The sequence below is a fragment of the Pseudocercospora fijiensis genome (assembly GCF_000340215.1).
Source record: "Pseudocercospora fijiensis CIRAD86 unplaced genomic scaffold MYCFIscaffold_5, whole genome shotgun sequence".
In the NCBI taxonomy this organism is placed as follows: Eukaryota; Fungi; Ascomycota; class Dothideomycetes; order Mycosphaerellales; family Mycosphaerellaceae; genus Pseudocercospora; species Pseudocercospora fijiensis.
The window spans coordinates 394,049-419,243 of NW_006921536.1; the positions used below are offsets into that span (position 1 = coordinate 394,049).

Here is a 25,195-nt window from a genome sequence, read left to right on the forward strand (position 1 = left end):
AGTAATCTAACTTCTATTTAAACTACTAATTAAACTATTAATCAAACTATTAATCAAACTATTAATCAAACTATTAATCAAACTATTAATCAAACTATTAATCAAACTATAAATCGAACTATTAGTCGAACCGTTAACCGACCTCTACTAATCGACCTATCTCTATTTAGAAGTTAGTAATTTAGTATTCTATACTTTAAACTATATAATTTATCGGGGGACTAGTAGTAGAAATAACTAGTATAATAGCTAAATCTATAATAGCTAGATAGTATAGCTTAAAGCTATTAATCTCTAAGAATTATACTACTAGACTTACTAGCTAGAGGATAACTACTAGTAATTAGGGGGTTATATATAATATATCTAGGCCTCTACTAAGGTAGTATATCTATTCTTTTAGTATATATTCTATATATAGCCTAAATAATTAAATTTTATTTATATATTTTAAGCTAAGGTTAATAACTTTTACTACTAGTAAATTTACTACTAAAGTCTAAATCGCTATTTTAGTATATAGCTAAAGTCCTATTCTCTCTTACTATAGTAATTAGCTAAGTAGTACTTAGTATTTGCTATAGATATATTTCGTTTTCTAACTAAATATTTAAAGCCTACTAACTAAGAGTCTAAGGGAATTAATAGCGCGCGTCTAGACTGGCAGCAAACTACTACTTAGATACTAGTACTTATACTAAGCCCTACTAAACTATATACTATAGCTAGAACAAACTACTATATAACTTAAAAAAGCATAACTATAATTAAGAATTGTAAGATTAGTAAATTTTCCTTTATAAACTAGGGCATAGATATATATAGAAACTAAAATTATAATATTCTCTAAAACTAGTATCGTATTCCTAGAACCTTACAGATAGCTATATTATATATAATATAAACATACCTAGGCCTATAGTTGTAGAGTCTAAGAGCCTTTAGCTATCGAAGTTTGCTAGCCTCGGTAGTCGAGATATATATACGATTAGTGATCAAAACAAATACATTGCAAGCTGCCAGTCTTGGAACGCGATAGTGGTCCACAACACTTCCTAGTTGGCAAGTGTGTGCCTTCCAGGTGGGCTTGAAGCAGCCCTACGCAAAGGAAAAGACACATCAATCCACAGTATTGTTCGTCAACGCTAAAGAGTTGAAGTTCGATTGCTCGATTCATCTGCCCGTTATTAGCATCATGTGCAAACCCGCTTAACTCATACATGCTCGACACATGCTCATTCGACCTCTGAATTTGTTAAAGCGCAAGACCTGCCCAAATTGGTATTCCGCTTAGCTGATCAGCAGAAGACGCAGTGGTCGCAATGCCTGCGAACTAGAGGCATCCCGCGCGGCGCAGTATCCAAGGGACATCAAGCAAGCAGGACACCAGCCAAATTTGCCAGGACGGCCACTCTCTCGACGTCAAGTCCAATCCAAACAACCTGGTTGCGCGCGCTGTGGTGCTCGCATCTCCACGAAACGCAACGACCGACGCAAGTCAAGCATGGAACAAGCTCAGCCAAGCTTTGTGGTGTAAGCAATCCCACGGCTCCTTCGTCCGGGCTGCGCAGTTCTTTACCTCCCACTGCTAGCCTCGCGCCCGTGGCTGTCATGCGCTCGTTCAGCTGCTCTCAAATAGATATTGAGGCTGAGCGTTATTGGAGCGGTATGGTATACCTTGTGAACATAGACGTTGCGCTGTGAAGATCGCGATTATGCAGACTTTGCTTGACCGTGCCGTGCGACTCTGCGTCAAGATTCCTGTCCGCATTCTTGATGATTCGTTGAATCTGCGTTTAGTGTCCTTGTGAGTATGTACAGATTCTACAGACCTGGTAACGAAGCTATCGCGAGATAGTGAAGACCTCAATGTTTACAGACATGGCGGAAGATTCTTTGGTGCGAACTGCCACTTCGCTCGATAAAGGCGACGATTCTCGGCGTGCTTCCTGCCGCACTCTTTGGCGGCTGAATTAAATTGCTCTATATGTATTTGTATGGGTTCATGATGCCGTTCTGCGATCAAAATCAGGGTGTCTTGCTTTGGGCAAACCGGAGGAGGTCCACTTACCGGGTCGTATAGGTTTTTGATCTGCTTCATGAGATCGATCATAGTCTGGTTTCTGCTGTATCCAATGTAATCCTTCTTCGTCAATCCAAGACCATGTTCAGCAGAGATGCTGCCTTCGCGCTTCTGAATCCATTCAAATACCCAAGGTTCAAGGGCCTTCTCGACCTCCTTGTCGTACCATCTTGTGCACACGTTCAGATGCAAGTTCGAGTCACCCATATGTCCATAGCCAATGACATCGAGGACTGGTTTGCTCTCATCTTCAGTGTCCATCATGCCATTGTCGATGAATCGTTGCCGGCAGTCGGCCACGAGCTGATAAAGCTCGGGCAAAGGTATCGACACGTCATACTTGTAGACTCCACCAAAGTGCTGAGATGCTTCGCTGACACCTTCTCGGCATGCCCATAGATTTGCTGCCTGCGTCTCATTCTCCGCCAGCACACCATCTTCGACGATGCCTTCACCCATGACATGCTCTAGAAATGCCGACATCTTCTCGCTATCGTGTTCCTCGTTCGATCCTGATGTCTCGATGAGGCAGTAGAAGGGGTATTCATTTTCAAGAGGAAGCTTGCGTCCAGAAGCACGCGTCATGATCTTCTGCGAATTGCCATCCATAAGCTCGAAAGCGGAAAGAATCTCTTGCAATGACTTCTTTGCCTCCTTGAAAGCTTCTTGCACTTTTTCGTACGATGATAGGCCGAAGTAGGCGACATTGACAGCAGGTGATCGTTGAGGACAGAGGATAGAGACTGCTGTGATGATGCCGATCGTGCCCTCGCCACCAATAAAGAGCTGTTTGAGATCATATCCAGTATTGTTCTTGCGAAGCTTACCGAGGTCGTTCACGATAGTACCATCAGGTAATACAGCTTCAATGCCGAGAACATTCCCGTGCAAGCTACCGTAACGAAGCAAGCGAAGACCTCCAGCATTTGTGGCAACATTACCACCTATCTGACATGTACCCTTTGCTGCGAGATCGAGCGGGAAGATGTGGCCATGCTCGGCGAGGTGGTTGTCAGCAACTTCGAGAATGGTGCCAGCATCAGCCACCAGGATTCCAGATACATGATCAAATTCACGGATCTTGTTCATGCGGCCGAGATTAACGACAATCTCGTCGAAGACCGGCACTGAGCCTCCCACAAGACCAGTGTTTCCTCCCTGCGGGTTGACGGCGATCTTGTTGTCGTTGCAGTATTTCAATATTTTGCTGACTTCTTCTGTCGAGCCTGGCTTGAGCACTAGCTTCGTCTGACCTCTGAACTTGCGCATCCAGTCTGCTCGAAATGCCTCGAGCTCACTGGTAGCATCTTGGCTGACACCATCAATCATGGCATTATCTGAGCCGAGGACGTCCTTGAAGAATTTCACATCGTCTGTCGTCAACTCTTTGAAGCGTGAGTCTCGCTTGAGCTGGGGGTATGATTCGGAGGTAAACTTGATCTGCTTCTTGTTTGGCACTCCTGATCGCGATTCTGGTGGATTATGTTCTGCATTGGAGGCGGTAGTCGTTGCCTTTGCCTCGGCGTGCTGCCATCGTACTTGCGATGCTCGTTGAACTGCTCGAAGTTGTGCCGATTGCTGGAATGTCTGGTTCGCGATTCGAATGCGCCTGAGCGCGGGCAAGCAGCGATTGATCGAAGGCATGCTGTTGAATGTACACAAAAGAAAGAGCGATGGTAGAAAAGAGTGACGTGTGTGAGAGAAGAGTCCTCCGTATACATGTAGGTAGTTCTTTGCTTCGGCCGGCGTCATTGCAGATCGCTCAAGCTTTCGGCAGAGTTGAGCCGAGAATCGCTGGAGCTCATTCGCGTCTGCTTGACGCCTTGAGCTCGACCAGCAACCATCGAAACATCCACCAAACAATCCTCCATCACCAAAGCCACATTCGTCCTTGCTTAACAACGATATACCACTGGAAACCCCTTCAATTTGACTGGTCCCCATCAAAACACCACCGACACCCGCACAGCATGGCTTCTGGCTACGACCGCGCGCTGTCCGTCTTCTCGCCTGATGGTCACGTCTTCCAAGTCGAATATGCCCTCGAAGCCGTCAAGCGTGGAACATGCGCAGTCGCTGTGAAGGGTACTGCAAAGGACGATCAGGTCGTGGTATTAGGTTGCGAGAAGCGATCCGCCCTGAAGCTCCAAGACACCCGCATCACGCCTTCCAAGATCTCCATGCTTGATACCCACGTCTGCCTTGCATTCGCCGGTCTCAACGCAGATGCTCGCATTCTGGTAGACAAGGCGCGGTTGGAGGCTCAGTCGCATCGTCTGACGGTGGAGGACGCAGTGAGCGTAGAGTACATCACCAAATATGTGGCAGGCGTGCAGCAGCGATATACCCAATCGGGAGGCGTGCGGCCCTTCGGTATCAGCACGTTGATTGTGGGCTTCGACCCAGGCAGCAAGGAGGCACGCCTCTACCAGACTGAGCCGAGTGGTATCTACAGCGCGTGGTATGTACAGGCACTGCCAGAGACATGCTGAATGACACTGACTCGCGCACTAAAGGAAAGCAAACGCCATCGGCCGCTCTTCGAAGACCGTACGAGAATTTCTCGAGCGTAACCACAAGGACGACATGACCCGCGCCGAAACCATCGAGCTTACCATCAAGTCGCTTCTCGAAGTCGTCCAGACCGGTGCCAAAAACATCGAGATCGCAATCATGGCACCAGGAAAGACGGTCGAGATGCTGCCATCAGAAGAGATCGAGAAGACAGTGGAGAAAATCAACAGCGAGAAGGATGCCGCGGCTGAGGCAAGTGCTAACCGCAGAGGAGGTGCGCGACAAGGTGGAACTGCGACTGGCGAGGCCGCAGCATCTGCCCAAGGTCCCGAACAGGTCCTGGCATCGAGACCTGCTGGTGAAGGTAGTGGTGCTCCTCCGGAGTAAGTTTTGGAGGAGATCGAGGAATAGCATAAAACGCGTGGCGTTTCGCGGATTCAAGAGCCGGAATAGGCATGTATATTACCTTTCACAAAAAGTGAGAGGAAAGAGAATTGAGCAGGTCAGACGACCTATAGACTGAGACGTCCAGCCAATAATGATTGTCGAGATATGTGAAGATTGTATTTCGTTACCAAGTCTGCATGGCTGTCGTTGCGCATGTGAATGTGGAAGATGACGCTCTTTCATTCCACTCGTTCAGCGGTCGGATCAGCCTATGCAGAACCCCCATACACAGCCTTTGGCCTGGTCACGGGCAATCTACGGCAATGAACATGAATTCACATTGTGGTAAGTGTGCAAAGGAAGGGCCGCGCTCTACGCTCTATGCTCTTAAGACCAGACTGCTGTCTGCGACATGCCGACCACTTCTCAAACTGTATACCGGAGCCCGCAGTCCCTCGCATGATACAGGCATAAAACTCCAATGATCGAAAACCAACCCTATGCTCCAATTCATGTGAAACAGTTTCACACATCCAACCCATCCAGAGATGTTGACAGTCCTTCCGCCGCCGATGGTACTTCTGCGACATAGATCGTGCGTCGAATTTTGGTCACTTAGTGTCTCTCTGGTTCTTCGATGCAGGATTTTTGAGGGTCTGTGGTTCGTAATCTGGATCGAGAGCAAGATCATCGCCGGGCAGCATGAATGGTCGTGGTAATGTCGAGGGATTGCCAACATCCTGATATTGAGCTTTGTTGAAGGTACCTCGCTGTTTGAGTGCCTTTCTATTTGCTTATGCTGCAGCGGAGAGCTTGGCTAGCGAATTGCGAGCAAAGCCTGCCTCTACAACATGAGCGGACGGCTCGAAAGTGAGGGGTGCGTGCGTGCAGCTTGGCATTTCTGTGAGACGGGAGAGGAAGAGAAAGAAATCGGGATCTATGGAAGTCGAGGCAGGTACCTTCACTTTATATGCAGATCGTTAGTTTCAACGCTACTAGGGATGCAGAGGTCATGGTCCGTGCTGGAGCAGAGGCATGCAGAAGGCCTGTGCTTGAGTTGATTGCGAGTGACTCGGGACGGTGTTAACAGCAGGCCGCGTTATCCTTTGCTCATCGGCTGCTCGAGCAGAATTGTTCTCTCGCTAAATTGTGAACATCCGTAGCTGCCTGCTATCGCAACTCAACGGCCGGAAAGAACCTTGATCCACCAAAGCCCTTTGCGATCACGCTTTGCACGTCCACATTGTCCCTATTGGCCCATAGCTTGAGGAGAATAAATCGACCAGACACTGGTGGATCAAATTTGATGGCGACCTTGTACTTTCCACGTTGAATGTGGAACTTTGCTCGTGTCACATTGGGATCGTTAAGGCCGTCATCATAATATTCGGTGCCATCAGGCCTCTCCTCGGGCGGCTGATAATATGCTGGTCCATACCCTGCTTCCGGACCATAACCGTTGCCGGGCTCTCTTTCGTCAGTATCGTCATGAGATGGTGAGTCGGCCATGCGTGAACGCGCCATCATCGCATCCAGTCGTCGTAAGTTCCATGAATCATCCCTTTCGTTGCCATCTTCAAAGCGGGGCACACCGGTCCAGCGTTCTCGATCGCGATCCCAGCTTTCCATCTCAACTCTGCGACGCATGCTCCGAAGGCGCTGCAAGCGGAAGTCTATGACGTCTGGTGAGGAGGTCTCTTCAGGGCCGGGCTCTTCATCGCTGAGCAGCGTGACAGGTACGCCTTCGTCGGGGAAGACTACGATGTCTGCAGCCTCACCTGACGAGGGAATTTCGCAATGAGCCTCTGGATCCTGTCGGCCGAAGCCGAAGTCATCGCCATAGTAGGATGTGGGATGCTCGTGCGGGTCATCTTGTACTTCGCCGCGGACTCGTGCTATGTCGTTATCTCTTCGCTCTGATGATATACCCATGGCATTTCTCATGGCGCTTTGCATGGCAGTAGCACTTCTCTCGTAGTCTCGGCCTAAGGCAGCGTCGACCTCTGGATCACGAAGCGCCTCCGACAAGGTAATGCCACGCTCGGGCGAATCCCTGAAGCTTCTTCGGCGACGATACGGCGGCGTGTCTACTCCCCGTCGTCTTGCATGAAGCGGAGGATCCATATATTTTGAAAGGTCGTTGAGATTCATGGACACGTAAATAAGGCCTTCACGGACACTATTCTCGTGTCAGCGGAGGTTGACATCAGAGGACAGGAGGGACAGTACGGCGATGTGAAGCCATGCTCTGGACCAACAATGTGCAGCTTCTCAAGACAAAAGGAAGAGTCATCAGCATGCCGTAGCACTATGCCACTGCTCGGTCTCTCAGAGCAGTATACACTCTTGTCATGGCGTACGATATTCCGCGGGCCCAGATATGTTGTGGGAGACCGCGGATCTCTATGCTCGCCTCCGTCGCATGATATGATTTCCAACTTCAACCGACCAGGCTCTACTTGGCCATAGTACCCATACTTGATGGGCAGTCTTGGCGGCATGGGTGCCTCGAAGTCCAGCCTCCTCCGTTTTGCTCGGCGTCGGATGGAGTCGTCGCTGCCTGTATCTCGCGCGTCTGAGCCTGGTGATCGCTGACGTCGGCGTTGAAGAGTGACTCGTCGTCGTGCTGTCTGCCGTTGTCTAGGAGCTCCCATCTGCTCCAGATCGCTTGCCGCCATGTCCTCGGTGGCTCGGAGGGCGCTTGAGAGGCGGCTTCCGCGAGTTCGTGGAGTTGACGATTCGGATGTGGCGGGAGGTTGGTCATACGAGCCCATCTGCTGCTTCTTAGCAATGTGAGGAGCAATGGGGACGATGAACAAGCAGCATACCCTCATTGAGAAGGGCCGCGAGTCTGGCATGGTGAAGCTCGCCGGCCTCGGAGCCTTGATCAATGATTGGAATTGAAAAGTCTCTCGTTACGATATCACGTTCTCATCGAGGCGTAGCTGGCTTGTGATAATGCTCCGGCGATCTGCTGACCATGTGAAGTTGGCTGTACAGAGAGGGGAACCTGATGCTTTGAGGACACCACTGCAGCTGAATGCAGGACGTCAGAGCAGCAGGCAGGGTCGCGCTTGCTTCGCCGCTTGGCTCGTGCCGATCCGCGTGCACGGGCACTGCACGACGCGACCTTCACTTTCAAGGAGACCTTCTTTTAGACTCACTCAACTTTCCATTGTACATCAACAACGCCGACTGGTGCGACGCGTGTATCAGAGCAAGGGTCTGGTATTCTTGGTTAGTCGGGTCTGCGGAGACCTTGATACACTCAAAGTCCGATCACTTTTCAGCTCAGCGCATGTCGCCTAAGAACTATTCTGTCTGACATTGCTCCAAACAACGCAACTGCTCGCGGGGAGCGCGAATCAGAATGTCTGCGCCGGGCGAGACATCTGCGCCTATCCAGTATCCGCCACAGCCAGAGCAACAAGTCAATGGAATCAAGCACACCAATGGCACGGAAATGCCACCTCAATCTGTGAACGGAGTCGGAGATGGCAGCACGTCCACGACAGCACCAGGGCTGAGCGCCGATGATATGGCGCTGTACGACCGACAGATTCGACTGTGGGGTGCGAAGGCTCAGCAGCAGATCCAATCTGCCAAAGTGTTGCTGATCTCTCTTCGGGCACTGGGAACTGAAATTGCAAAGAATCTCACTCTTGCCGGAATCAGTCAACTGACTATCGTCGACAACGAGCCTGTTACTGAGGAGGATCTTGGTTCGGGCTTCTTCTTGCGCGAAGAAGACATAAATAAGCCGGTTTGTTCGATCAACTATGTCGTAATGAGTGGCAGAACTGACCTTTGCGTAGCGAGGCGAGGCAGCCGTTCCACGCATTCAAGAGCTCAATCCGCGCGTCAAGGTTACAGCTGACGGAGGCTTGCAAGATCTTCTGATCAAGGATCCGATGTACTATGCTCAATTTGAGTGTATCATCGCATGCGATCATGACTTCATGACACTCTCCATGATCAATACAGCAGCGAGGTTTGCCAGCCGGCCTTTCTACGCTGCAGGAATCCACGGCTTCTACGGCTATATCTTCACCGACCTTGTAGCACATGAATTCGTCATCGAGCGCGAGAAGTCGAATAGACCAACAGCTGTGACGGCAGAGACTCTTACTCGCGCCGTTCTGGGCGTCACGGAAAAGAAGGAAAACAATGGCAAGACCATCGAAATCGTGAAGAAGTGCGAGATCTATTGTCCTTTCATCCTCGCAAACTCCTCACCCCTGCCTCTGGATGTGCTCAATAATCGCCGGAAGCTGAAGAATGTGCCGCCACTTCTACCCTGTCTTCGCGCTCTCTTCGAATTCGAGCGTGAAGTCATGCATCTTCCGGCAGCAACGCCACAAGACCTTCAGCGCTTTGCACAACTTGCCAAGCAGAAGACTGCAGAGATGGGCCTACCGGCTGAGACTCTGAGCGGCGACTTTCTGAGAAGCTTCCTGCAAAATGTAGGCGCTGAGATCACTCCAACTGCGGCGTTCGTTGGCGGTCGCTTAAGCGAGGATGTTATCAACGTTCTCGGTAAACGCGAGCAGCCAATACAGAACTTCGCTCTCTTCGACGGCGATTCGCTTGATGGCAAAATCTACTGCCTGTACACAATTCCGCCAGAAATGACGATGGGCTTCGATCCGAATCTGCCCATGGCAGCAGTAGACATGTCTGGCACCATGACAGGAGATTTGACTGGTCTGAACGGAATGGCTGGCGACATGTCCGGTCTCGATGGAATGTCAATGGATATGGGAATGAACGGCATGTCTTCAATGCAAATGCCGATGGGAATGAATGCGAACATGTCTGCCAGCATGTCATCAAATCCGACTCAAGAAGGTGCGCCTCGGACCACAGCCGAGACGCATACCGAGACGAATGCCAATGGGGATGGAGGAAGTCAACAGCAGACGTCTCAACCGCAGCCTTCCTAGCAGAAAGGCAGCGCTTTGTGGCGCGCTTGGCAAACTTTCATCCTGGCTCAGCGCACGCCCGAGGCAGCCAGACTTCAGCTTGCAAAGCTCGCTTTGCGCGATGACAGCACCACGGGCGGCGCTATACAGCACGACTCCCCGAACGCCTTGCTTGAGGAAGAGATCATGGTCATCGATTAGATCACATCTCTTCTGGTTTGCAGATTGCCAATTCGAATCACATTCGAAAGAGCAAGACTGCGACTTTTCGTGCCAGATTTGACATCGCGGCGCATGTACCTTACACTTGGGTATCAAGGACGTCTTCGCTCCCATCCAGGAAACCACGCACCAGCATCTGTAACACTACATACACAGTGTAGCATACCCATTCAGCAGACGAGGACAGCAGAATTGGCCTCGTAGATACCCCAGCTATGATATGTACTATACTTCTTGACGAAGCTTCTTCAGCTCCCGAATTCCGGTCTTCGTCTCTGTATGCTCTGTTTTCAAGTTCGTGTGCACAATCAAAGCACTGGCGATCAGGCCCACAGCCGTGATGCAACAGTACATGATCCACATGTTTTTCAGACTCCAGGCATATGCCGATTCCACAGCCTCTCGCTGCGCCAAATCGGGTATAGACGATATCAGCCTGACATTTGCAGCCGCTTTGTCATCTGCAAAGGCGGCGACCAAAGTACTGTTCAATCCGGCTCGCTCGAGATACTTCGCTCGCGCGACCATCCCATTTTGGAAAACCACGCCACCTAGAACGACTGACATTGCGGTAGCGACATTTCGAATGAACCCTATAGTCGCCGTAGCTGCCGCCGTGTTCTCCGGCGAAGTCGTGCTCTGTACTACGACCAGAGGTGCTTCGAATAGACAGCCCGAACCAATTCCTCCCAAGATCTCGAAGCCTATTATTCTAGAAATCGGTGTGAGGTCAGTCAACGAGACGTAGAGACCTGTCGCCAGGGTGAGAAAGACCAGCCCAATCCATATGACTTCACGGTAGTGGCCGGTCTTCAACATGATGAAGCCATTGATGAGACCCACGCTTGCTTCCGGTAACGCGTACGGCAGAATCAGCACACCAGAATGCAGCGGGCCAGCTTCCTTCACAGCCTGAAAGTAGAGCGGGAGATAGTAGGCCTGAGCGATGAACACCATCCCATGACAAAAGCAAACCACGAACGCGCAATTCGTGGACCGACTCTTAAAAATCTCGAATGGCATCAAAGGATACCTCGCCACCTTCTTCTCACTAAACAGAAACCCCCCAATCATAAGAAACCCAAACACAATCAAACATATCACCGTCGCCGAATTCCACGGAAACACCACACCCCCAAAATCCAACCCAAGCAACAACATAATCACAACACCCACAATCATAATCGTCCCCAACCAATCAAATGCCTTCAACCCAACCAAAACCCCAGTCCTAGGATTATGCACATCTAAAACCCACACCAACAAAACAAAACTCGTCGCGCACACCGGCAGATTAATCCAAAAACACCACCTCCAACTCACAAACTCCGTAAAAGCCCCTCCGATCAAAGGTCCCGTGCCCCCAGCAAACCCCCACACCACATTCCCCATCCCCAAATACCACGTCCGTTCCCTCATACTAAAAAGATCCGAAATCACAATATTCACCAACTGGATCAAGCCCCCAGCCGCGGTACCTTGTAACGCTCTCGCGGCGATCAACATTTCGACATTCACGCTTCTCGCGGCGAGAATGCTGGAGATCGCGAACCAGAGGACTGCGGCCAAGAGGGCGGGTTTTCGGCCCCAGATGTCGGAGATTTTGGCCCAGATGGGTCCGGCAGCGGCGTCGGCGAGGAGGTAGGCGGAGCCGATCCAGAAGTAGCCTGAGGCGGAGTTTAGGTTGGAGGAGATTGTGGGGATGGCGGTTGCGATGATTGTGTGGTCTAGGGCGGCGAGGAAGAGGGAGAGGTATAAGGCGAGGAGGATGAGGGTGAGGCGGAGGTTAGTTCTTGGGGGCTGGGGTGGAGATGGTTCATTTTGTGGGAGACCGGGTGGTGGTTGCAGAGATTGGTCGACTACTGGTGATGGAGGATCTGTTGCGGATGAAGAGGTAGGCGCAGATTGGAGATGGATGTCGTTCTTGGAGATGTCCATGGGTTCCAATTGATTTTGTCTTGATGATACTGTAGTATTGATCAAGCTGGAGCTCTGCGCCAAGAAAATAGCCACTTCTAATATTCGCGATCTGGCGGCGCAGAGAACGAAAAGATGAGGTAGCAGAGCAGAGCATAGAGGTAGTGCTTGCCGTTTTGCATTTGCGAAGCGCCTTCACGCGCTATCCGGGGTTGCGTCAGCCCACTTCACCCCTCGCCCTAGCTCGGGGAATTAAACTATACGTAAAATCGCACTTTCCTAGTAAGCTACACGTAAAAGTCGATAACGGCGATGTTGTAGAGCACATATAATAGGAAACTGAATATAAGTGCGATAAGGGTTAAGAGACAGTAGATTTCCGGTATATTAGCGACTAAATTGCGACCGTAGGACCTCAATCCGGCCTCTTAGCAAACCTCGAGTCTACTATATAATCAACTACTTTACTAGTCGGCCTATATATCTATTATATAACTGCTACCTCTTCTTACTAAGTAAATAGCCTATTACTATTATATCTACTGCCTATATTAGCTACCTCTTCTAGCTTAATTAGGTTATTCTTACTGCTAGCAATAGCGCTATTATAACGGCTGGATTTCTTCGGAGGCTCGTAGAAGTAGCGCTTACTTTGTATAGACTCGTAGCAGCGGCGAGGAGGTACTAAATAAGGCTAGATTACAGTATATATAGTATCTTTATTAAGTAGCGCTTCGTCTTGTTATAGCTAGTCTAACCGAGTATTAGGTTCTTACGCGAATAGGCTATTTAGTCGTCGCTTCGACTTAACGGTCTATACCGTAATATCGTCTTCGTAGTCGTAGGTACGAGTTAGTAGTAATAACGTACTTATTAGTAACTAAGTATAAGTAATATCGCCGCTCTCGGTAGTATTAGTATACTACCTATAGAAGTAGATAACTTTAGCGTACGGATCGCTAGTCTTCTTTAATATAAGGTTGTTATTAGTAGCGAGAAGTCGTAGGTTAAAGACTCGTCGTAGCGGCTTATCGATAGACTAGAGCTTAACGTCTATCTACTTAGTCTTACTATTATTATTAAATACTACTCGGAAGGCTTTACTACACTTAAGTCGATAGGTGCGTACTTTGTTATAAGCATTCTCTACCTCCTAGAGTATCTTCTAGCGGTCGTTATTAGCTAGGTCCTTATCCTATTAAGTAAGTTGCGAGCGCAATTTATCGGCCTCGATAGTACCTACTCTTATAAGCCGATTCGGCTACTCCTTCTATCGCTTCTTTACGCGTTTAACGATGCTTATAGACTAATATTTACGCTTATATTCTTCGCCTTTATAAATAGCTATATTAACTAACAACTCGTATGCCCTCTCTATATCCTTTATAGGTAAAGAGGAAAATAGGTTAAATATATAGTCGATACCGAGTAGGGTTAGCTTTAGATACGAGCGTCGAAAGTCCTTACGAGCTTATATAGCACTACGAGACGCCTTAATTATATAAGGGCTAGTCGTAGTATTTAGAAGCTATTACGGCAATTCGGGGGTAGGGGTCCGGATTCGCTAAGGAGGTAACGACGGCATACCTTAAGTAATTATATTCTCGAGATCCCCTAGGTAGTAACGATTATTAGCGCGAAATAGGCTATCTAGATCGATAATAGTAGGCTCGGCGGAACGGCCTTACTCGACTAAGGCAATATGTTCCTACTAAGCAATCTCCGCTATCGCTAGCGATTCTATATACTAGGTTTCCTTCTATGCTAATTCGCCCTTAATTACTTACTAGTTCCAATTCTAGTCTATAGCACTATACTAATCTCGAATATGCTTATAAGGTACCTTTCTATTTGTTAGGAATATGCCTGTCTTACGGAATGCCGACCGTACGTTATAGTTAGTAAATGTCTTCGCCCGAATAGATACTAGCGCCTCTATAAACTTAGGTATACTAAACTCGCTAACGCTACGGTATATAGCTTCTAAAACCGCCTATCTATGCCTTAACTTATATACTTAGAATAATATAACGTCTAGAGGCTATATAAAGTGCGAAGTGTGTAGTTATAGGCCCTATAATTAAATCCTATATCGCTTCGTAAAGGCCGCGAATTCCTTAAAGTAGTAAGAGCCGTAATTGTCGCATAGAAGCACCCTCTATTCGTTTAGATCCTTAGGCCTTGTCTTACGCTTAAACTAGCGGATATAATATATAGTAGTATTATCTGTTATATAGCTAGACTCGTTAATAGTAATTAAGAAGTTGTCTTTGCCTATTGTTATTAGTAGGTAACGTTGCTAGTAGTAACGTTGTTCTTGCCTAAGGCAATCTACGAGACTAACCTTGCGAAGGAATCTACCTCTCTTAAACTATTACTGCCTTAATAATTAACTAATAGTCTATTACTATACTATAGGCATTAATAGTCTCGACGACGGTTATATACGTCCGGTTGCTATTATACTCGGTTTAGGCGCGGCGCTTAGTGTCTATTATAACGATATACTTGTTACTACTAATTCTAACTTAGAAACTAGTCTTATCGAAATTCTATAGGTTCTACGGCTTTACCTTTAGTCGCAACAATATCGCCTTAAACTAGTCAAACTAGCCTCTTATTATAGAAGGGTCGTAAGCCTCCTTACGCTAAACCTTAATCGGTTTAGACTTGACTTTACTAAGTCTATAGCGCTTAAGAAACCTATCCGCCTAGTCTACTCTAAACGGCGCGATTATGTCTCTTAATATATAATCTAGTAGCAGACTCGCTAGCATATCTATCGCTACTATAACGATTAGCGCTACTAGCAAGAATATGCCTATTACGTCTCTTTCTCGATAATAATCCGCTAGCGCTAGCTCCTACGACTAGTCTAGTTTAGTATTAGTTACTAGTCGATCTAGCAGTAATCTACGACCCCTAATCCGCTAATATATATATAAATATAGGTTAGTTGCCTTCTTACTCTTATAAAGCGCTCGAAGGCTAATTTTAACTAATAAGATAGCCTCTAACTCGCGGTATTTCGTAATAACGCGGTCTACTACTCTCTCCGCCCTCTCTATCTTAGTTAACCGCTCGGCGCGTACCCTCCTCTTTATATTTCTAACCTTCTTACGCCCTATACCGAATTTTCTATACGATACGTATAGTAGAATAAAAGGAATAAGAGAAATAGGGGGAGTACGAGGAATACGCGTTTTAGAATAAGGTAGACGCGCCTGCTAAGCGATTATATAAGGAAATAGCGGCAGCGAGGTCTATAACTACTACCTACTCGGATACGGTTATATATATAATATTTAGACTCGCGGTTTTATACTATATATAACTAGACATCCGAATAGGACTAGAAACTACTATTTATCGAGTTTTACGTATAGTCTACTAACAAAGTGCGATTTTACGTATAGCTAGAAACCCCGCGATTAGCGGGCGTAAAGTGTGTGACGGAACCCTGGATAAGAATTACGGTGTTCGGAAGGCTTTGACGGGGTAGAACTAGCTCCCCTCGTGAAGTTAGCGCTTCCGGCGGCCTGTTGAACTAGCTCCCCTCGTGAAGTTAGCGCTTCCGGCGGCCTGTTGGTGGGCAAGTCAAGAGAGGCGTTCCCTTGCGGCAGAGGCGCTCGTGAACTCCGATACGGCGATACCTGCTTTGAACCGAACGCCAAGACCTCTCGCGCACTCATATTGATGTCCGGAATGACGTTTCTGCATGCTGACGAAGCGATACAGTGGCGATTCAGGAACGACCTGACTCACTCATCAAGAGGCGGCTCCCATTCAAGCCAAGACTGCCAAGCCGGGAAATCGTCGTGAGGAAGCTTCCCGTCGTTGCACAGCATCGGCCTCGACATCCAGCGGGGCTTCAAGTGCTACTTCTAGCAGTGGCTTTGCCTCAGGAAGTCAAAGCAGCGCATCCGATGGTCTGTCGACAGGCGCCAAAGCTGGTGTAGGTGTCGGTGTAGCGGTGAGTCTCGACTGGCGTATTTGATATGTTCACTGAAGCTGATAGAAGAGACTTGAGGCCGGAGCAGTTCTTATCTTCGCAGTCCATTTCTGGCTTTGGCGAAGGAGATCGTCTCAACAACGCATCCCTCTGAGCCAGAATAATGAGCCATACATACGACCGCAGGAATTAGATGCCAGTCCGGGCGAAAAGAGCGAACTGGCATCTAAGGATCAGAACTGGCCAGCAGAAGCACCTACCTATCGCGAGCCTGCTGAGCTGCTGGATAATGGGTATGGACGACGCTGTGCCGAGCTCGACGCCTCAAGATGATGATAGCCGTAGAATACCACGACTGGAAAGCATCGTGCCATCCGGAAGAGAGGGTTGTACTGAGAATTACAGAGCCCTCACGACGCAAGAGCATATTGCAATACTCCAGCAGCACAAACTGCGCAAGACTGAGTGTCATCAGGCGCACGTCCTGACTTCCTTCTGGCCTTTCACCTAATGGCCCTGCCTGATCTTCTACTCCCTGGAAACTGAAGTAATTCATGTCGGCAATTCCTTGTAGAGCATCTCCCAGTTTGGATGCCCAGGATCGACAAAGAAGGTCTCAGGTATACTGTTTGGATGCCCACAAGAATCTAATTCGAAATATGTGAGCCGATTTGAACCTCGTGTGTTCAATTCGAGCCTATTCTCCAGGCATCGCATCAAGCAAGCTCTCCCGTAAAGAGAGAGAGAATGCCGCCTTGTAGAGCACGGTATGGTTTGATAGGTCTGAAGCAGTTGGAGTTACTGTCGTCCAAGTGGCCCTTACAAGGCAGTCAGAGATGGTGCTGTCTCCACTCAGACCTCCAGCGGAAGGCACGAGAGCTGGCTTGCCAGCTGCCTCCGCAGTGGAGCGTAGCTTCGCCAAAGTAACAGGGAAGGAGGGTCGGAATGGAGACAGAGATGGTGCACGTCTGGTCATGTTGTGTCGAGAGGCCTCGAACGGGCTCGGGAGTGTCAAGAATGGACGACTTAGCGAGCTATCGCCATGGCGGACAGATAAGTAGGGTTTAGAGTTACGCAAGGCTTTATAATTACATAGTATGCTTACTATATGGTCCACAACCAGCTAGCGATGATCGACTGCAATGAAATGTCGTCAAAGACGTGTGATTGATGAAGATTACTGTATTGGATATTCGGAGGGGTTCGAGAAGGGGCTCAACTCAAGCGCCAAGCCATCTGGTCGTTCTCGCAGAAAAGAGTGGGGGCATTCCGGCGCGAGCCAGCCAGCTGTCTCTTCACATTTCTTGTCCTCACCTGCTTCTCGGTCTATATCATCTTCGAAATATCTCTCCGGCTCTGAAGACAACCAAAACTTCAACCCTCAACCACACGCGATCGAGACCACCGCCAAAATGAATCCGCAAATGTTCGTCCTCTTGTCGCACGCGACCACGAACAGGCATGGTATACTGACCATGAAACGCACAGCACCAACCTCATCATCATCCTCGTGATGATGCAAGCGAGCAAGAAAATTCCCTTCGATGACCCCAACGTCCTGAACGGCGTGCGCGCCCTCTACGTCGTCAGCAACGTCCTCATTCTCGGAGTCTACCTCTACGTCAAGATGCAAATCGATAAGAAGAGAGGTAAACCAACCAACCCCCACAACCACATCATTCATTCTGACACCCTCCTCTCCCAGACATGACCGTCCTCAAATACGTCGAACCCGCACCCATGGGCAGCACCGAAGACCCGAAAGCCGTAACCACAACCGTCCACGCCTACGACCAACAACAACTCAAAGGCCTCTTCAAATCGCAACTGATGGGCGTCGGAATGATGGCCGTCATGCATTTGTACTTCAAATACACAAACCCACTCCTCATCCAATCCATCATCCCGCTAAAGGGAGCTTTTGAAGGGAATTTGGTAAAAGTGCATTTGTTTGGTCAGCCTGCTACAGGGGATTTGAAGAGGCCTTGGAAGGCGAATGCGGGTATGGCGGGCATGTTGGGACAGGGGGCTGGCGAGATTAAGACGGATAAGAAGAGTATTGAGGCGGCGGAGAAGGCGGGGAGGGGGGGTGTTAAGGAGGAGTAGGATTTTGGAGGTTCTGTGAGGGAGGGCAGGTGCGGTTTGGTGCGGGGGTGGGAGGTGCTATTGGGAGTATCATGCGAGTATAGAATTGGACTGGACTATATTGCATACGATGAGTGTATAGAATCCGTGCTCGTATTGCAATTCTCCGATGGCCCGATCGGCTTCTATCATTTCCAGCTGCTTTGCTATTGTGCTCGCGACGCGCGAGTCTGGAGACGTCGCAAAGGTTGCGAGCGAGACTTACCACGAGGCCACTCCTGAGAGCTGCCAAAACTTCACTCGCGACGTGCTTTGAAATGATTCCTTGGACAGCGTGATGTTTTCAAAGGGCTGTATTTTCTCATTGCTAAATTCTACCAAGCTATCTGAGCCTGGCGTGCACCAAATGGCACCTATTCGTCTCATCAACGCTAGGGGACCTCATCGAATAATCATATTCTCGTTGCCCGGTCCCGTGCCAATGTACTTTACCCGTGCTTTCGTGAACTTCTCGATGAAGTCCACATATTTGCGAGCATTTTCGGGTAGCTCTTCCCATTTGCGCAGGCCAACCGTACTGCTCTTCCAGCCGGGGAAGGTCTCGTACTTCACCTCGATGTTTTCGAGAACGGTGAGATCACTGGGGAAAGAGGCCAGTTTCTGACCGTTGTGGTGGTATTCAGTAGCAACCTTGATCTCATCGAAGTCGTCCAGGATGTCCAATTTCGTCAAATTGATCGCATCGTAGTGGTTGATCGTGTTGGAGTACTTCACGACTACGAGGTCAAGCCATCCACAGCGGCGTCTGCGACCTGTCGTGACACCATACTCCTTTCCGATGTCAACCAGGCGATCGCCGATTTCGTTCTGCAATTCAGTAGGGAATGGACCAGAGCCAACGCGAGTGGTGTAAGCCTTGACAACACCAATGACTTCGTCGATCTTGCGGTGGTTTAGCGATAGACCAGTGAAGACGCCTCCCATTCCGGTGTTTGAGGAAGTTACAAACGGGTAGGTGCCGTTATCGATGTCCAGCATCAGAGCTTGGCTACCTTCGACAAGAATCTTGACGTTGCCCTCTTCGGCCGATTCGATCAGAGGTGCCTGATCCACGACATAGGTCTTCAATCGTTCCCTGTAATCGTCGAACCTCTTGATCTCGTCTTCAGGGTCGTAGTTGAGAAGATCCCCATACCGCTTCTTAAACGACTGGGCCAGCTGGCGCAACTTGGTGTCGAACGCTGACTTGTTGAAGACATCCGACATGCGAAGTCCGCTTCGGCTAGCTTTCGTGGAGTATGTAGGACCAATGCCCTTGCCCGTTGTGCCGATGTTCGCCTTGCCCAGCTCTACCTCTTCGAGACCGTCGACTTTCGTGTGCAGGTCAAGATCGATATGACACTTGTCGCTGACCAGAATGCGATCTTTGGTGTCGATCCCGGCCTTCTCGAGCATCTCGATCTCTTTAAAGAAGTTTGGCACGTAGACGACGCATCCTGATCCGACGAGGTTGATGCAGCCATCAGTGAGGACACCGGATGCTAAAATTCGTGTCAGTATGACTCTGCATATCGGCGACTGCAATAGCAGCCAGAGTCTTGAGCGACTCACGTAGGATGTGGACATCAAACTTCTTGCCGTTCTTCACAATGGTATGTCCGGCATTGTGACCACCTTGCGCTCTGCAGCACAATTGGATTCCGGTCTGCGCGATCACGTCGACAATCTTGCCTTTGCCTTCGTCACCCCACTGCGCACCGAGGATGACCGTCGCCATGATTGAGAGGGAGTTGAGCGTAGAGGCACGCGTGTGATATTAGCTTTTGAGTCGCCATTTTGAGAGAAAAGAAGTGATTGAGGGGTCCAAAAGAATTATATACAAACCACGGGCTGCCCGCCAACAATGCCAAGGGGGTGCGTCATTGGCCGTTGAAAAGTTTGAATCGTGACGACGTGACTCTCACCAACATTATTGCTTGCTGTCTCCTTATCCAATTCTGTTCACTCGACAAAGACACACCTCGATGTAGCAATCATGCGTTTCTCACCTCCGCCTTCGAAGAGACGCCAACGCGGTTCGCGTGGCATTTCGAGCATCTTCAGTGAGTGCGTGAGAAGGAAAGCTTCGGACGACATCGGAAGGTCACTTTGAGCGTGCCATTTGGCGTGGTGCGCGTAAGTAGACTGTAAGTGGCATTGCATTTGGAGCCGCTCAATCTCGTGACACTCACATGCTTTCATATGCACGGCATGGAGGTGAAGGCCGCGTTGCTGGTGTGAGCGCGCGATGAGTGTTGGTCTGAGGCAGCCGCGCCGCGCCGCGCCGCGCCGCGCCTCACTTTGTGGCTCAGCAAGAGCGATTTGTTGGCGTCAGGCTGGCAGCGGCATTCCCATCTCACTTTCAACCAGAACACTTCCGCTTCCACACACTCGACCTCTGCGATCAAACATCATGCTCGTCGAGTCACAACAACATCGCCGCCCCCGGAATCATCAGTAACATGGCTAACTCGGTGGTCTGCCCCTTCTGTGGCTCGTTCACAAGCACCGACTACGACGTTCAACTACACATCGAAGAATACCACACGGAGCATTCTCCATTCGTTGTTCAAGATGGAGAAGCTTCCAGGCCGTCAAGCTCAACAGATGCTTCTCGAGGCAGTCGCACCAGCGACTCGATGCCCGGAGACACGTGGACAAAGTGTGCGAGGCCTGGATGTGGCGAGCATGTTCTGCTGTCAGAAGTTGATGAACACCTGAGCTTCCATGCAGTGGCCGCCTTGTCCGAGCAAGAGGCCGAGGGACTGCGACCTCCATTACCTCCTCGAAGAAGTCCGGGCAGATCTCGAAGTCCTCCACGCAGAACGATGGGCAACAGATTGTCTGCCGAACATGCCGCCAATCCATCACGTAGTCCGCGCAAAGTCACGAGTCGTCCAATGCCTGGCCGAGCTAGCCCAGAACCACGCAGTCACTCCCGTACAGCTAGCATTCTCAGCTATTTCTCCGGCACATCCACTCACACTTCACGAGCCAAGTCAAGCGTTCATAAGCTTCAGGACCCAGACAACCCAATTAGACTCGGCAAGCGAGAGCTTGGTCCTTATGCGTTCGAAAAGAGCATGCCCTCTCAAGTACGAAAGGACTTGTTCCGAGGGGCCGAACCATGCGAAGAGCAAAGAATCGGCCGCGACGGCCGACTCTATCGACAAACCTTCATCGAGAATGAGACAGCAGGACTCATTCCACTTATTGCAGACCTGTGTACACTCGACTCAAACACAACAGCGGCATACCTCTGTCATCCATGCACAAAGCACATCCGGAAGATTCGTTGCGACGGCAACTTTTGCGGCTACTGGAACATTCAGGTCGCCATGACATACATCCAGCACATGAACCCGACTGGTCCTCAGGAGTTGCCCGATGTCATGAGAATTCAAGATACTATCGAGCAAGCTTGGGACAACGGCAAATGTCCATACGGACGGCTCGAGACCGGTGGTATACGCAATACTCGGAAGTGGATCGGTACAAATGAAGCGCTTGCTTTCTTCCAGCAGATCAATATCAGAGTCGAGGCACTATCATTCAAGGACTCAGACGAAGATGATGGAAGTAGTGCCGTGGAAGGGCTTCTAGACTATGTCGAAGCCTACTTCATGAGCGGTATCGACACCGCTGAAAGCAATCGCAATGCCCATATTACAACCTTGGCCCCGATCTACTTCCAACGCTTCGGCCATTCCATGAGCATAGTCGGGATCGAAAGACGGAAAGATGGCTCCCGGAACCTACTCATGTTCGACTCGTCCTTCGGCACATCGCTACCAGTACAGAGACTGCTTGCCGATCGTAATGCACGCGTGTCAGTTGAGAACGCCTTGAGAGCATACAGAAGATCAGATCTGTCTCTAACTCGATGGGACGAGTTCGAAATACTTGTGTACGTCATGTATTCGCTTGATTGCCATTTGAACTTAAGCTGATCATCTCATAGGCCACATCCTGGTCCTGTCAGTAGGTCTAGACAGCTCGGGTCGGACAATAAGAGGCGGGCATACGTTTCGAAAGCAGAGGATGAATGAGCAATATCTCCGCCCAAGGTTTCTCACAGCAAGCCGTGCTTACCTATTCTGGGTGTCTACATTCATGCGGATTTTCTCAGGGCTTGGTGCTTCACTAAATGCTGAAGCATGGCAACTAGAAGTAGATGCTTCAATGCGTGATAGAGTGAAGTGACAATCGGCTTCCGAAAGGCATTTGGACTCACGAATACACGGCGCACATGAGAAGCTTTCAGAATGCGGCACAGGGATATTAAAGGCCCGACTCCACCTCGGTCCGATTATGTGAGCTACCAAGGCCACTTCCTTGCGCTCTTGTCCCGTCCTTCACCCCTGCATTCCTCTTCTTGTCCTTCGATGCTAATGTCAAACAATTGCGGCATTTGCAGATTCCTGCCTAGGCGGATCGACATGATGTAAGACGCGAATCGGAAAAGAGGCTCTGCGGCTCGCGGGCTCAAAGACCATGGAATGATTCGGAGTAGAAACATCGATCGCCTATCACACTGCACACAATGGTAATACAGACCGCACGAAGCTCTCAAATCCTACCAAGGCTTTGCTTGTAACCTTCTCGCCTCCGCACTTGTGATCTCGAAGATCGAATCATCATAGCCTTGGCATTATCAACCAAGCCTTTTAGTTCGATTTGATTGAGCAAGTCTCCGGTCTTATGCCCGCCCGGACACCACTTGCAGCACAGACATACGCCGCACGTTTGATGCATGCTCTAATACCCGGAGTACCATCCCAATGTCAGGCGTCCACGCGGGAACTTCCCCATGGGTGAACCGCTGTGCGATGGTCTGGTGCCAATCCTTGGGGCGAATAATGGTAACGACAGTTATATAAAGCCACGCGATGGGCCTGGTTTGAGAATTCTCGTGTGTCGTCGACAGCCTTTCTTTAAAACCTGACACTGGGACCTGGAAACGAACAGAAGCTTTGAGGACTGATTTCATCTGATCAAAGGAGGAGCGTCAAGATGGGTCTCGCTCTCAAGAAGCCGGACGATGTGGCTGGGAAGTCATGGCCAGCTATCGTGGTCGGACTGTTCGTTGCCTTTGGTGGTGTACTCTTTGGATATGATGTGAGTAAAGCTGATCACGAAACCTCTTTCTCCACGACTAACAACATGACAGACTGGAACCATTTCCGGTGTTCTGGCTATGCCATACTGGATCAACCAATTCAAAACCGGTGATAATGAGGGCATTACGTCCAGCCAAGATGCTCTTATCGTCTCCATTCTATCTGCTGGTACCTTTATTGGAGCTCTTGTGAGTGCGCCCGCAGCGGACTGGATGGGTCGCAGACTAGGTCTCATGTTCTCTGCCGGTATCGTCTTCAACCTCGGCGTTGTCCTTCAAACAGCTTCGTCTGGTCAACCAATGTTGATTGCGGGTCGTTTCTTTGCTGGACTGGGAGTCGGTCTGCTCTCCGCTATGGTGCCCATGTATCAGTCTGAGACGGCACCGAAATGGATTCGAGGAACTATCGTTGGAGCATATCAGTGGGCCATTACTATCGTAAGTTATTCTGTGACGAGCTCATTGCCACGATCGAACTAATCATGACATGACAGGGTCTCTTCCTCGCCGCAATTGTGAACTACTCTACCGGTAGCCGCAACGACTCTGGTAGCTACCGCATCCCTATCGGCGTCCAGTTCGCATGGTCGATCATTATCTGCGTCGGTCTCTTCTTCCTGCCAGAAACTCCTCGCTTCTTGGTCAAGCAAGACAAGCACGTGCAAGCCGCTCAGTCCCTATCAAAGCTCCGCCGCCTGCCGATCGATCACCCAGCTCTCGTCGAGGAGCTCGCAGAAGTCGAAGCAAACCACAGATACGAAATGAGCATCTCTAAGGCTTCATACGCAGACTGCTTCAAGGGCACTGTAGGCAAGCGTCTCTTGACCGGATGCATGCTGCAAGCACTGCAACAATTGTCAGGCGTGAACTTCATCTTCTACTACGGCACGCAATACTTCGAGAACGCAGGTTTCAAGAGCGGTGGCTTCACCATTCAAGTCATCACAAACGTGGTCAACGTCTTCTCCACCGTTCCAGGTCTCTACCTAGTCGAGAAGATGGGCCGACGAGGTCTTCTCCTAATGGGCGCCATTGGAATGTGCATCTCCCAATTCATCGTCGCCATCGTCGGAACCGTCTCGGGCACCGACAACATGCCCGCTCAACAAACCGCCATTGCATTGTAAGTCTTCCCCCAACTCTCCCTCTAACCCCACTTTCCTAACATTCCTCACCAGCGTATGCATCTACATCTTCTTCTTCGCCTCCTCCTGGGGCCCCGTCGCCTGGGTCGTCACAGGCGAAATGTTCCCCCTCCAAACCCGCGCCAAATGCCTCTCGATGACCACCGCAACCAACTGGCTCCTAAATTTCGCAATCGCCTACTCCACGCCCTACATGGTAAACGAGCAATACGCAAACCTACAATCCAAAGTCTTCTTCATCTGGGGCTCGTTCTGCGGAATTTGCGTGCTTTTCGTTTACTTTATGATTTACGAGACGAAAGGTCTGTCGCTTGAGGAGGTGGATGAGTTGTATGGACGTGTGAGCAAGGCGTGGCAGAGCAAGAAGTTTCGGCCGGAGGTTTCGTTTCGGGATGTTAATGAGGTGCGGAAGGTGGAGGGGAGGAAGGTTAGTGTTAGTCAGGTTGCGGAGGAGAGGTTGAGGGAGAGGAGCGTTGCGCAGGTTGAGAAGTGAGGATGAAGAGGTAGGTGTGTGTAGGTTAAGGTGTAGGTGTAGAGGAAAGGGGGGAGTTGAGAGGTTGTGCGTGATTCGCGTTCGTACTTGTATTACTTCTATATTGTTTCCTCAATCGTATCGTTTGCTCTTTTTTCTACATTCAGTATTCTTCCATATGTTTTCCATGAAGGATCTCAGAGATCCACCCAAAATTCTAGTACGAAGAAAAAGTCGAACCAGAACACTGAGATTTATGCCACGCTATAACAAGTCAAATGTGCACCCGCAGAAAGCTCTTGGAAGAGAAGAATTTCACTCCATGATGAGCAAGCGAG

General features: G+C 49.6%; 10 protein-coding genes across 10 annotated transcripts; 6 read left to right on the top strand and 4 right to left on the bottom strand.

Annotated features, from left to right (window-relative positions):
* Positions 1–797: 797 nt before the first annotated feature.
* MYCFIDRAFT_215437 (uncharacterized protein) lies at positions 798–3,756 on the bottom strand (the record flags this gene model as incomplete). Its single annotated transcript, XM_007929067.1, has 5 exons — positions 2,072–3,756; positions 1,882–1,968; positions 1,678–1,790; positions 911–916; positions 798–804 (listed from the first exon to the last, which is right to left on the bottom strand). The coding sequence occupies exons 1-5, from the start codon at positions 3,725–3,727 to the stop codon at positions 798–800; spliced, it is 1,869 nt and encodes a 622-aa protein (XP_007927258.1). The 5' UTR covers positions 3,728–3,756.
* A 297-nt stretch (positions 3,757–4,053) lies between these two features.
* MYCFIDRAFT_57233 (uncharacterized protein) lies at positions 4,054–5,154 on the top strand (the record flags this gene model as incomplete). The annotated part of the gene is made up of 2 exons (XM_007928887.1): positions 4,054–4,544; positions 4,600–5,154. 2 exons carry the CDS (start codon positions 4,054–4,056, stop codon positions 4,982–4,984), a joined length of 876 nt encoding a protein of 291 aa, XP_007927078.1. The 3' UTR covers positions 4,985–5,154.
* Positions 5,155–6,154: 1,000 nt separating this feature from the next.
* MYCFIDRAFT_89993 (uncharacterized protein) lies at positions 6,155–7,842 on the bottom strand (the record flags this gene model as incomplete). Its single annotated transcript, XM_007929068.1, has 3 exons — positions 6,155–6,453; positions 6,577–6,741; positions 7,434–7,842. The coding sequence occupies 3 exons, from the start codon at positions 7,840–7,842 to the stop codon at positions 6,155–6,157; spliced, it is 873 nt and encodes a 290-aa protein (XP_007927259.1).
* Positions 7,843–8,522: 680 nt separating this feature from the next.
* Positions 8,523–10,107, top strand: MYCFIDRAFT_188653 (uncharacterized protein; the record flags this gene model as incomplete). Its single annotated transcript, XM_007929069.1, has 3 exons — positions 8,523–8,747; positions 8,800–9,651; positions 9,979–10,107. The coding sequence occupies 3 exons, from the start codon at positions 8,523–8,525 to the stop codon at positions 10,105–10,107; spliced, it is 1,206 nt and encodes a 401-aa protein (XP_007927260.1).
* A 246-nt stretch (positions 10,108–10,353) lies between these two features.
* On the bottom strand, positions 10,354–12,066 carry MYCFIDRAFT_188654 (uncharacterized protein; the record flags this gene model as incomplete). Its single annotated transcript, XM_007929070.1, has 2 exons — positions 10,354–11,928; positions 11,992–12,066. 2 exons carry the CDS (start codon positions 12,064–12,066, stop codon positions 10,354–10,356), a joined length of 1,650 nt encoding a protein of 549 aa, XP_007927261.1.
* A 1,841-nt stretch (positions 12,067–13,907) lies between these two features.
* Positions 13,908–16,508, top strand: MYCFIDRAFT_175248 (uncharacterized protein; the record flags this gene model as incomplete). The annotated part of the gene is made up of 9 exons (XM_007929071.1): positions 13,908–13,932; positions 15,515–15,561; positions 15,597–15,604; positions 15,648–15,863; positions 15,891–15,920; positions 15,955–16,018; positions 16,064–16,304; positions 16,337–16,364; positions 16,403–16,508. 9 exons carry the CDS (start codon positions 13,908–13,910, stop codon positions 16,506–16,508), a joined length of 765 nt encoding a protein of 254 aa, XP_007927262.1.
* An 819-nt stretch (positions 16,509–17,327) lies between these two features.
* On the top strand, positions 17,328–18,259 carry MYCFIDRAFT_154346 (uncharacterized protein). Its single transcript, XM_007929072.1, has 3 exons — positions 17,328–17,423; positions 17,486–17,646; positions 17,703–18,259. The coding sequence occupies exons 1-3, from the start codon at positions 17,410–17,412 to the stop codon at positions 18,101–18,103; spliced, it is 576 nt and encodes a 191-aa protein (XP_007927263.1). The 5' UTR covers positions 17,328–17,409; the 3' UTR covers positions 18,104–18,259.
* Positions 18,260–18,426: 167 nt separating this feature from the next.
* On the bottom strand, positions 18,427–19,911 carry MYCFIDRAFT_87130 (uncharacterized protein). The gene is made up of 2 exons (XM_007929073.1): positions 19,694–19,911; positions 18,427–19,623 (listed from the first exon to the last, which is right to left on the bottom strand). The coding sequence occupies exons 1-2, from the start codon at positions 19,857–19,859 to the stop codon at positions 18,524–18,526; spliced, it is 1,266 nt and encodes a 421-aa protein (XP_007927264.1). The 5' UTR covers positions 19,860–19,911; the 3' UTR covers positions 18,427–18,523.
* A 228-nt stretch (positions 19,912–20,139) lies between these two features.
* Positions 20,140–22,343, top strand: MYCFIDRAFT_203765 (uncharacterized protein). The gene is made up of 3 exons (XM_007929074.1): positions 20,140–21,216; positions 21,307–22,028; positions 22,083–22,343. The coding sequence occupies exons 1-3, from the start codon at positions 20,584–20,586 to the stop codon at positions 22,168–22,170; spliced, it is 1,443 nt and encodes a 480-aa protein (XP_007927265.1). The 5' UTR covers positions 20,140–20,583; the 3' UTR covers positions 22,171–22,343.
* Positions 22,344–23,134: 791 nt separating this feature from the next.
* On the top strand, positions 23,135–25,016 carry MYCFIDRAFT_57224 (uncharacterized protein; the record flags this gene model as incomplete). Its single annotated transcript, XM_007928886.1, has 4 exons — positions 23,135–23,239; positions 23,292–23,678; positions 23,735–24,363; positions 24,419–25,016. The coding sequence occupies 4 exons, from the start codon at positions 23,135–23,137 to the stop codon at positions 24,876–24,878; spliced, it is 1,581 nt and encodes a 526-aa protein (XP_007927077.1). The 3' UTR covers positions 24,879–25,016.
* Positions 25,017–25,195: the final 179 nt, after the last annotated feature.

Bases quoted from the DNA above. Each gene is read 5' to 3' on its own strand.
- MYCFIDRAFT_203765 (XM_007929074.1), top strand. From the start codon at position 20,584: ATGGCTAACTCGGTGGTCTGCCCCTTCTGTGGCTCGTTCACAAGCACC. The intron at 21,217-21,306 runs GTACGAAAGGAC...ACCTTCATCGAG, and splicing joins AAAAGAGCATGCCCTCTCAA to AATGAGACAGCAGGACTCAT. The intron at 22,029-22,082 runs GTACGTCATGTA...ATCATCTCATAG, and splicing joins GACGAGTTCGAAATACTTGT to GCCACATCCTGGTCCTGTCA.
- MYCFIDRAFT_87130 (XM_007929073.1), bottom strand. From the start codon at position 19,859: ATGGCGACGGTCATCCTCGGTGCGCAGTGGGGTGACGAAGGCAAAGGC. The intron at 19,624-19,693 runs GTGAGTCGCTCA...CACGAATTTTAG, and splicing joins GTTTGATGTCCACATCCTAC to CATCCGGTGTCCTCACTGAT.
- MYCFIDRAFT_154346 (XM_007929072.1), top strand. The intron at 17,647-17,702 runs GTAAACCAACCA...CTCCTCTCCCAG, and splicing joins GCAAATCGATAAGAAGAGAG to ACATGACCGTCCTCAAATAC.